The following is an 11,417-nucleotide window of genomic DNA, read 5'->3' as shown; positions in this document are numbered from 1 at the left end:
GGGAGGAGCTGAAAAGGTGGCTATTGGTCAGCAAGTGGTTGGGGCGGATCCAAGAGGCAATGGGACCTTTCTGCCTTTCGTCAACGCGGTTGGCCGAAGTGAGAAGGGCGAGCGGCCAATCAGCGAGCGGTAACTGCCTGGCGCGATGCTCGGCCCAGGGCTCGAGGGAGGGGATGAGGGGAGCTGTTGTGCGGTGGGCGGGGCTTTGCGAAAGAACGCGCGCTGATTGGTGGAAGGGGAGAAGGGGCGGAGTCGGACGATTTCTGTGAGGGGAGCTGAGGAGGGGGTGAGGGCGGCGCGGTGAGGAGGAGTCGCGGTGCGAGGTGCGGGAAGAGTCGCGGAAGGGGCAGCTGAGGGGTGTGAGGGAGGGTGGGGATGTATGGAGGCGAGATTGAGGGGAATCTCTGGGATGGGGGTGAAGGAACTGAAGGGAAATCGGAGGTAAAGCGGCTCCTCAGCGGCGGTGAGCGGCGGGACCTGTCTTGAGGAAGGGCGGGGAGGGGCAGCTGGGGATCAGAGCTCGTGCCTGTTTTTCCCAGCCCGCGTGGTGTTACTGGCTGGGCGGGCACCAGTCCTACTTTCCTGTTTTCCTCGTCACCTCGGAGATACCTTTTCAGATAACAAAAAAAAAAGCCAGCCGCGTGGATTCTTAAGTGAGCTAATTCAACAGAGCTGTTCTCATAGAGCTGTAGGACGGCTTGGGTTGGAGGAAACCTTAATCATCGACTTCCAAACCCTTTCCACGGACAGGGATGCCAGCAGTTCAGGCTGCCCAGGGCCCATCCGACTTGGCTGTGTGCCCCTCTAGGGATGGGGCACCCACAGCTGCTTGTTTTCCCGCTGGCTCTGTGCTCACAGGTGTGGTACTGCGACGGCAGCACTGCTGTAGCTCTTCCTGAGTCGGTCAGGTGAGGTGGGTCAGGGCATGCTGAGCAGCCCGGGTGGGAAATGATTAACCCAACATCCACGTCAGTGTGCAGGCAGTAGGAGGCAGTGTGAGCCACCGGCTGAGTCAGGAGCGCGGAGTCAGCCTCTATAGCAGCGGTTACCAATGCTGATTTTTCTTTAAAAGTGATTGTAAAACCGTCAGAAATCTTTGTGTAGCTCACTTCTGTGATGGAAGCAGATCTGGATAAGTATGTTATCTTTTTCTGCTTTTCTATGACCTCAGCCAATATTGGAGTTTAGTTTGCTATCACAGGAGTAAGGATGTGTTTCAATGAAACTGGTGCCATCAGCAGTCTGTAAGGCAAGAACTTGGCAAATCTCAGCTCTCTTTGCAGGCATTTGTTCCTTGGTGTGTGAGCATGATGCTTCACTTCCGTTTTGCTATTCCAAACACCCTCCAGCAATTCTATTTTTGAAGAGGGAACTGCCAAAAAAAAGAGTCGTTTGTGGTTTTGTAGTATAAATGTTTGGGTTTAAAGGAAGTGCATGAAGTTATTGCTAGCCAAATAAAAGGATGCCTTTGATATCAGGTGTATTTGATTTTAGTGGAGTTATGCCTTTGAGAAAGCTGTTTGACGTCAGTGTTAGCCATGTGTTACTTGTCTAGTTCAACAGGGCCTGGAGATTTAATTCACTTATTAATATTTTTGCTTTAGTGTAATGGCTTTGCCTCAATTCTGTTAACGAGAAATTTGTTTTTAAAAAGTTATGCTTGTGTTAATGACATGCTTAAGATGGCTGTTGCATTGTGAATAAAATTATTCTCCCTTTTTTTTTTTAAAGGAATTAAGTTAATACTAAAACAGCTGAGAAATGGCCACACGCTTCAGATCGGTGAGTTGAGGACTTCCACCTTGCTGTGTGAAGATTTGCCTGATAGGAAGGTGTTTTCATAGATAAGTCTTCTGTAACCAGGTGAAATGAGGCTGCTTCTGCATTAAGGCCTGCTCCAAAGCTATTGCTGGTGGAAAAGTGATTTACCAAGGAATGTATTTGCTGCCATTACATTCCAGAGAGACCCAAGTGATACTTCAACTCCCTAAAAACCTCAGGGACTTTGGCAGGGCTGCCAAATGAATTGCAGATCTTGCATGTCAGAATCATTCTGATGTATCTTAACTGTCCTGTGTTCTCATGCAGGTGAGGGCCTGGATGAGGTCCCTGAGGTCAACCAGACTGTTGTAACCTCATTCTACCATTATTACACTGACTGCAGGAGGTTTTAATATCCAAGGAATAACATTTTGCTTCCCTTAGAGGGCAGTTTGGGTGCTACATCAGAAGTATAGTTTGATAAGCTGTTCTGTTAAGTTGCCTGTGTTTCTTTTTATAGGCAAATTTCTACATTCTGGACCATATTCTCACTTTTTCTTCTGAGATACAAGTAAAACCAATTAATCTCAAATAGTTAGGAAACAAACAGAAACACAGCAAACAAAAAAAATAACTGTAGCATTGTGTTAGAGTGCATGAACAGCCTGTTGTATCTTTGTGGTGCAATGTTAATTAGGTATCGCATAGATATTACCTTAGGAAATGAGCTCATGTGTAGCCTGACTTTCTGCTAACCTTTTCTAAAAGGCCAAAGAGTTCAGGAGTAGCACTGTGAGCTGCAGTTATGCTGATTCTGGTTCTCTTACCCCTTTCCCAAAAGGTGCATGTATTGCAGGTTATAAATATGCTCCAAGGTTTATTTAATAAATCTCACAATCAATAAGAATGCTGTTCTGCTTGGGAAGCAAGGATGTGTTCATATAGAAAAGCCTGGATTGCATCAACTGTGGTGGGAGAAAACTGTGATGCTGCTGCTTCACCAGACAGAGGGCGTCATTCTGCCGTTATTTAAAACTTTGAGTGCTGTGTGCAGTTTTGGTGTGTTGATTTCACAAAGAAGATGCTGGAATGAGAAGAGATACAAGCAAGAGCAAGCTAAGGACATTGATGAAAAGGAGCAACTGCCTTTTGAGGAGGGGCTGAACAGACAGAGAGGGGACTGCAGAGGGGAAGGGTTCATGAAATCAGGAGGTGGATGAGCAAAGCAAATGCAGACAAATATAGTGGGGCCGTGCAAGCAGCTGGGACTCCTTGAAAGTCCTTGGACTCAATTAGGCTTCCTATATCATCTTTGGTTTTGATGACTGTAGGAGAAGAGTCCAGTACCAGATATACAGTTGGTCCAACCCAGTGGAACTCATATTTATTTTTTTAATGCTTTTAAGCAGTCTCTGCTTTGCATGCAGAGTTCCAAGTAGCTGGCTATGTCTTACTTAGTTGCTCAGTTTCACTGAGCTTCTCTTATGTCCATTGCGGATAACTGACACTTTTGCAGTTGAATCTTTGTTGAACAGTGTAGTGCTTGGAAACTTCCAAACAACTGTTGTCTTTGTGTGGTTTCACTGGGTTAAAATTTCTTCCAGAAAAACTGCCAAGGTAGGTCTTTGCGTAACAACAAAAAGGTACAAATCTATTTCCACCAAAAACAGAATGGTCTTTGTACAGAAACTTCCTCAATCATTGCTTAAATGTTCTGTGATGATGGTGAAATCAGCAGAGTCATTCCAGTGACCAGACCAGAATCTGTTAATTAGTGACTTCAGCCACTGAATTAAAAAGCATTTAAAATAAATGAAGAACTAATGACTAAATGAGGAGGATAAGCTTTGCCTTTACCTGATTGCTTTCTTGGTTTGGAGGAGCCTAAGTTCCTCGTGCTTTGAAAATGGCTTCGTCCTTCCTAGCTGTGATGTTACTGTTTTGTTACCTGTGTTGTGTGGCTGGAGTTCTGTGTGCTTTACATTAGGATGCTGTTGATGTACATCTGTTTGCTGTAATGCTTTTTTTCTCCCTGTCTTTGCAGGCTGGTAAGAAATGTACAGTGATCGGTGGCTCCGGATTCTTAGGCCAGCACATGGTAGAGAAGCTGCTGGACAAGGGTTACTCAGTCAATGTGTTTGATATTCAGAAGGGATTTGACAATGACAGAGTGCAGTTTTTCCTGGGAGACCTTTGCAACAAAGAGGTACAGACCACTGAAAATTGTGTAGATGGGAAGGATGCTGTTTGTACTGGTGTCCTTACAAACATACAAGCAAGCCTTATTTGAAACATTAAGTGGCCTGAAGGCATCTGAAAGAGTACCTGTGTGCATCTCCCAGTGTTTTCTGGTGAAGCTGGTAGCCTCATCTAGAGCACTTAAATATACTCAATGTCTGCCTAAAGTGGAAAGGAACAGAACTTGTTTCTGGATTACAGTTTGCTTTACTGTTAGCTCAGATAGACAGCCTAATTACTGCCACTGTTAGTAATTGCATGTAGGCACTCTCCTTGCTAACCTCCACTGCAAGAGAATGGCAGAATGCGTTATTCCACACAGTTAAGATGCAGTAAGAGGCTTTGCCTTAAGTCATGCATGTGAGTCCTGGCATAAGCATTTGTGTGCAATGTGGAGAGAGGTCTCTGTGCCAGCATGAAGTATCATGTCTCAGACTGCAAGGCAGTCACCTCAAAGACAGACAGTGCCACGGGTGCTGTTGGCTGTTAAATGTATTGCATGCAGATTTTTCAACTCCTCTCCCCCAGTAATTTTGAGTCTCATGCCTGCACTTGAGGTTGTTGTATGTGGTTAAACTTTGGTAGCCTCCAGGTCTCAGAAAGTTCCCAGGCTCTTGTCTGGAAAGAAAAGATGGTGTGGTGCTTTTTTTTTTTTTTTTTTTTTTTTCCCCCTAACAAGAGATGCTGTGAAGACCAGTAAGGCTGATCCTATTCCAGCTGCTTGCTTGCCATTATGGAAGGAACTTGGCTTGAAATTATGCAGTTTTGTTTTCATGAGAAAAAGAACTGTGCTTTTTTTTTTTTTCTTGAGTAGTCACTGTTGCTGTTGTTTCACTGCTATCTTGAGCAACATATCTTCTTCTTAGGCCTTACTCCCAGCTTTACAAGATGTTTCAGTAGCATTTCATTGTGCATCGCCAGCACCTTCAAGTGACAACAGGGAGTTATTTTATAAGGTGAATTTTATGGGAACCAAAGCAGTCATTGAAGCCTGCAAAGAAGCTGGAGTGCAGGTAAGGATAGAAAAGTTTGTGAAGCATGCAAGTTGTTCATGTGAATTTGTGACTTCTGAACCATAGAGCAGTTTCAGTCTGGTTTGGTAGACTCTGATATATTGAATTACATATTGAATTCCTACTTGTTTTGTGGAAGTTAATTGTAGGAGAGCAAGACTCTGTCCTTAGCATCTGATATAAGCTCAGTCTGTATTTGTCCCAATGCATTGCAATTTCCCTTAGTGTAGGAAGAGCATCCATTAAAATTTGTTTTATCAGACGTTTGGGGAATCCCTTAAGGGAGAACTGGCAATTGGATTCTTTCATGCCTTAATGAGGGGGCAGCTCTAAAGGTAGCTTTTCCTGCAGTGGAATTATTCACAGCATCTATTACTTATGTGAATTCACTGACATCTAATGAAAAGGAGCACATTTGTGGTACAGTCTTAGTATAAATTGGTTTAGAAAGTCATTTACACACAAATGAAAGAAGAAACCAGGCTGCTCAAGGCAAACTTCTTGTCTTGGTATGTTATGGTATCACAGGTTTTTAGTCAAACTCGTACCACGTTGTCAAGCACAATGTCTGAGAAGTTCCCTTACTCTGGGCAGAGATGCTGCATCCAGAACGTTTTGTACATTGTCCATTCACAAATACAGACCTGATGATGTTTAGAATTCAATAATATATAGGACTCCAAGCCCACAGTGGTTTGGCTTGTTTTTTTAATTTTTGCTCCCCCTCTTTGAGTTGTAAGCTGTTGTAGGGAATGGGCTGTGCAGTGTTTACCTTCTGGCTTAGTCTAGATTCTGTCAGAGCAAGAAGCCCTGTTGGAACTTGCTGGATCTAGTTATCTTTCTATTAAAATGTAGATCTTGTTTAAAACCACGTGTTTCTGATTATCCAAATATATCACTGGATTCCTGTTTGGAAACTGAGGGCCTGTTTTTAGCCAACAAAAACATCCTGGGTAATTCTTTTTTTGTTGTAATCTGGCATGAGATTGTTATCTTAAAGATGAGCAAATACATCTTAAAAGCATTCACTGGATGTTAAATACTAAACTTACTGCTTGTTAAATACTAAAGATGCCCAGCCAAGTAGAGGCTGTGATTTTTTTTGAGAGATTTCCCCACTGACTCCCCCACTGATTACCCCTGTTTCCCCCTGATTCCCCCACTGTTACTCTGGAGGCATGAAATATTTTCACTTTCTTCAGGAGGTGGTAAATGATGTTATGGAGTCCCATTAAACAAGTGAAGTTTTCTTACCTGGTTTTAGATCATCTTCTGTTAGCCTGTGTTGTTGTAGACACAGTTTATTCTCCATAGGTACATTTGATTATTATTGTCCTTATTCAACTTTCATAAATTACTCTTTTGCCTTAAGCTTTAAACTGCAGTTTTCTTTCACGTGCATTGCAGAAATTGGTGTTGACTAGCAGTGCCAGTGTTGTTTTTGAGGGGACAGACATAAAAAATGGAACAGAAGACCTCCCTTATGCAAAAAGACCTATCGACTATTACACGGAGACAAAGATCCTACAGGAGAAGGTATTCATCACCAGCTGGTTAACACTATCATTTTCCATACTAAAAAGTGCCTTTTCAGAAGTAATCCTCTTATGTGAGTGTATGGGAACTGCTGAGTCATGGCCTGAACCTGTGATTGATCACCTGAGGTGAGCCATGAGTCAGCCAGAGGAGCACAGCTGAAGGCAATTCACCTGTGCTGCTGGAAGGGGTGGAGCCAGGCTGCACCCCTCCTAGACCTATTTAAGAGCTGGCTACCAGAGGGGAAGGATCTCTTCTGGAGATCCCCTCTTTTGGTGTCTTTTGGTGAGCTCAGCCGAAGGGTAAGCTCTTCCACTTATTCTCTTTTTGTCTGCTTTGCCTTACTCTCTTGATTATATTGCGATTATAACATCTTGATATCTATTGGTTATACACAATTATATTGTGACTATAACATCTTGGTTATACAGTGAGTGTTAGCCTTTAAGAATTTTTCTTATGTTATTTGAAAAGAGTTTGGTTAAAAACAGTGTAAAAGCACCTGTTCATTCACAAGCATAACCACTTTGCTGTGAAGTGGACTAACGATGTGGAAGCTTGTGAGTAACAGAGCTAGCCCAATATTCTTCTGATTACATCTTTATTTTGGGCGAATGGGTGAAAGTAGTCAGTATTTATCTGCATGTGGTGTTCTTGAACAGCTGTGGAAAATCAGTAGAACACTTTGGAAACTCCAAGTAAAATGAAATCTATGTAGCACTTGGTGCTCTCAGGAAAAATGGATCACACTCCTAACTGCCATCAGCAGGGCCCATGATAAAAGTTTTCCGTTAACTGACGAGAAAAATTAGAACCTTCAGTGGCCTTCTTCTCTAGCATCTGGAAAATTTATCTGGACTTCATGGGGTTGAATGAGAGTTCCTTCCCTTTGCCTGTCAATTCGTTAAGCGTTCAGTAATGAAAAAGGATTTCTCTCTTTCTCATTAAAGAGAAGGAGATGAAAAAAGAGGAAGGGTCATATGTAAAGGTATGGATGGATAGTGATTCTTCCCAAGATGATGAGTGAATACCCTGTCTGCTCTAATGTTGCTGTTGGGTTATGTTACTAAGCTGTATTTTTCCTAACTTCTCTTTCCTTACAGGAAGTGCTGAGTGCAAATGACCCAGACAACAACTTCTTCACTACTGCTATTCGCCCACATGGAATATTTGGCCCTAGAGACCCTCAGCTGGTTCCCATCCTCATCCAAACAGCTAAGAGTGGCAAAATGAAGTTCATAATTGGGTGAGCAAGGTTTAGTCACTTTTTAGCTTCTGTTAAACTGTTTTGGAAGGAGGTAGCACTAAGTCAGAAGCGGTGTTATTGCATGGAATGATCTTCTGATATAAGAATAGGGTAATTCGTGATAATATGCAAATCAGGGCCCTTGTCCTGAGTGTTCAATGTCAGAGAAGGCAGGATTTAACCTTCTGCATCTTTTTTGGCAAGTGCAACATATTTCTGGGAGGAAAAAAATGTAAGTTTCTGTAACTTTTCACCTGTGATCCAGGATTCATCTTCCATAGCCCTCTTGTACTAGGGATTCATGCGCTCAGATGAGAAAGAAAAATACATACTGGTGTTTGAAGATGTTGTGTGTATGACAGTATTCTTTGATCTTAGTGTCATGAGTATTAGATGCTTGCCTTGCTGTTAAGCCCTGCGCAGCTTCCAGTGGACCACTGAAATAGCTCATGCTGCTCCTAAGGAGTTTAAGTTTGTATTACAATCTTGAAAAGAAATGTGCTCTTTAATTTATAATAGATTTTTATTGCATGCAGGAAGCTGTTCTGTGTACATACCCATGTGAATGAATGTGCTGAGGATAAGAGAAAGAAAGGGAATGGGGCTGTTTTTCTGTTCTTATTCTTCCTTATAGTTCACTTCTAGACTAATCTCTCAAATTGATCTGTGAATGGCAAGCCTAAATAAACTTGACCTTTTGTTTTGTCTCCACTTTGTTCCAGCTCAAACATGCCTTCTTCATTTGAGTTTCCCTACTGCTATAAAGACCTGCATATCCCTTCCAAGAAAGCAAATAGCCATTCATCCACAAAAGTTGAAAGTGAAAAGTATTAATTCTCGGAAAGTTGGATTGCAGCAATGTTGTTTTTGTCCAAATGAGTGTGGTGATGGTTTTGCAACAAACCATTTGTTTGATTTAGTTGGGTTCTTGAAAGTGGTATGCACATCTATTTTCTGTAGCTGTGTAGAATTGGATTTAATGCAGTGGGTTGAAACTCTTTCAACTGTTTTGGACTGAATTTGGCTTACTGAGTAAGTTAAAATTTCATAAGCCAAGAAATTCATAATTGAAAGCTTGTCCTCAAGTGACCTTCTGTGTGCTGCTTACCACTGTTCTGCTTCTGTGGATCACTGTCCTGATTCTGGGATCTGTAGGATCTGCAGCAGTCTTAGATAGGGTACTGTTATGGGAATATAAACTTTCTGGGGGTCTTAACAAGAGTTGAGGTAGTATCTTTTCCTCTGCCTCCAAATGAGGTGCATCTTGTATCAGAGGGCCTGAAGTTGTGACACAACACAGGGAAAAGAGGAATCAGATTGGCCTTCTAGTGTTTAAAGAGAAATGAACTTTATACAGGTGTAGATAGTGACAGGACAAGGGAGAATGGTTTTAAGTTAAATGAGAGAAGATTTAGTTTATATGCCAGGAGAAGTTTTTCACTGAGTGGTGAGGTGCTGGAACAGGTTGATTGGAGGTTGTGGAAGCCCCATCCCTGGAGGTAGGTTGGTAAGGGCCAGGTTGGCTGGGGCCCTGGGCAGCCTGATCTAGTACTTCATTTAGCAGTTAGCAACCCTGCTTGCAGCAGAAGTGTTGGAGCTTGGTTTGAAGTGATGTCAAGGATCACCCAAGTCATTCTATGAGATAAATGTATATATAGGTTGTGTGAAAGTCATTTTGCTACAAGTAGATTTTTCAGCCTGGATCCCCTTTGGGCCAACTTCTTCCTTTAATCTGTGCAGGGATGGGAAGAATTTAGTAGATTTTACCTATGTGGAAAATGTGGTCCATGGACATATCCTGGCTGCAGAACACCTTCAGAAAGACTCTCCTGTGTGTGGGAAGGTAAGGAAAATGAATGTGTAAGAAACGTAGTTACTTAGCTTTTGTGTAGTAGAGTAGAATAACAGAAATATTATTGGGGTTGGACTCGATGATCTCTGGAGGTCCCTTCCAACCCCTACAATTCTGTGATTCTGTGATATTAACAGATTTTCATAGCACTGTCATGTTCTGGGCATGCTTTAATGTGTTTGTGTTGTGTTGTCATTCATTTTGACCATTTGTGAGTGTCCTAACCTCTGGAATGTCAGAAGTAGTTGTCTTTCATAGCAAAGAAGGGATTCACTGCTTTTCAACTGGTGGTAGTTGGTGAAAAGTAGTTTTTAGTGAAAACATGTTTGCAGTTGAGTGAGAGATGCCAGCCTTGTGGGTGTGAACATGAGCTGGGCCATTTGTACAAACCACTTTTTTATCTGACTTTTTGTCTTGTCTTTCAGGCATTTCATATCACAAACGATGAACCAATCCCTTTCTGGGCTTTCATGTCCCGTATCTTGACTGGCTTGAACTACGATGCTCCCAAGTACTATATTCCTTACTGGCTGGCATATTACCTGGCCATGTTCTTGTCTCTAGTGTTGTGGCTGTTAAGTCCACTGGTGACCATCAAGCTCACTTTTACCCCCATGCGGGTGGCATTGGCTGGAACATTTCACTACTATAGCTGCGAGCGGGCCAAGAGGGACCTGGGCTACAAGCCAGTGGTGAGCTTGGATGAAGCAATAGACAGGACTATCCGGAGTTATCCCCACCTACGCCGTGCTAAGGCCTGAGAAGTCCTGGATGGATTTCATTTCTACTTGATTTTCTTAATTGTTTTGACATCTTAACGTGATCACTGAAGCAAATTCCACTAATTCTGTGAAGCTGAGTTTGCCCGAGTCGTTCCTCCTCATCACTATTACCAGAACAAATTTCTCTAGATTGGAAAAAACTTCATGTAGTAGCTGTGCTAACAGTTCTTTCTTCTGATGTGATTTGTTGTTCCAAAGCAGCTGCCTAACCCTAAGGAGTACAAATTAACACCCTGCTGTGTCCTCTTCAGTCCCAGCCCCATGCATCAGCATTCCTTCATCTTTCCTCTCCACCCTTGTCCTCTGTTTTGTTGCTCTGGTGATAACAGCCAACTCTTATAACTACAGATCCATTGATGAAATACTTCACAACTGATTCCTCTCCGTGGTTTGGCTTTTTCAATACAAGAGTGATGAAATAGAGACTCACACCAAAAAGGATCTCTGCCACCATTTTTTCTTTTTAAACTGTTGAGATTGACTTTGTTATTCTGAGGCTGCTTTTAGATTTCACTGTGATTGATGGGTTCATTTGGTCTCTTACTGAGGAATTGGTAGGAATTGAGATGAGAAAAGGCACACTGGGCTTCTTGTAAAGAAGCATGAGCCTTTACTTCTACTGGAGCTTGGTTCTATTTAAAAAGAATACAAATAAAATAGGAGAAATTCCAAACTTTGTGTTCCATGTTTGAAAGGGCAGATCCTATTCTGAGCATCTCAGCACAGACTGTTTGAATTATTCCCTTTGTAGGGGGGAGGAGATCTTTGCTGTGGCCATTGTCAGTCAGCACATTTTACTGTAGTTTACTTGTTTCCATAAGAAAATTATATTGATTGGAGGATCTATTGCACAAGGCTCTCATCTTGTCTGCCACATTATTGTTGGTAATGGGTATTGTGTTGCATCGACCCTTAGAACATGGGAAATTCTTCCATAAGAGAATGGTTATATTGCTAGGTTCACTGAACTGTTTACTTTGCCACTTATA

At 42.4% G+C, this 11,417-nt stretch overlaps 1 protein-coding gene across 3 annotated transcripts; it reads left to right on the top strand.

The window, feature by feature from the left end:
* Positions 1–17: 17 nt before the first annotated feature.
* NSDHL (NAD(P) dependent steroid dehydrogenase-like) lies at positions 18–11,101 on the top strand. Of its 3 annotated transcripts, none has more exons than XM_048959524.1 (8): positions 18–129; positions 1,732–1,782; positions 3,806–3,967; positions 4,866–5,012; positions 6,420–6,548; positions 7,652–7,794; positions 9,535–9,637; positions 10,072–11,101. In XM_048959524.1, the coding sequence occupies exons 2-8, from the start codon at positions 1,762–1,764 to the stop codon at positions 10,405–10,407; spliced, it is 1,041 nt and encodes a 346-aa protein (XP_048815481.1). In that variant the 5' UTR covers positions 18–129; positions 1,732–1,761; the 3' UTR covers positions 10,408–11,101. The 3 variants fall into 3 exon arrangements, with proteins under 3 accessions (XP_048815481.1, XP_048815480.1, XP_048815482.1); XM_048959523.1 differs by lacking the exon at positions 18–129 and adding an exon at positions 240–323; XM_048959525.1 differs by lacking the exon at positions 18–129 and adding an exon at positions 443–463.
* The last annotated feature ends 316 nt before the right edge of the window (positions 11,102–11,417 follow it).

The sequence above is a fragment of the Lagopus muta genome, chromosome 13 (assembly GCF_023343835.1).
Source record: "Lagopus muta isolate bLagMut1 chromosome 13, bLagMut1 primary, whole genome shotgun sequence".
Lineage (NCBI taxonomy): Eukaryota > Metazoa > Chordata > Aves > Galliformes > Phasianidae > Lagopus > Lagopus muta.
The sequence above is the reverse complement of the archived record's forward strand: the minus strand, read 5'-3'. Positions and strand labels throughout refer to the sequence as shown.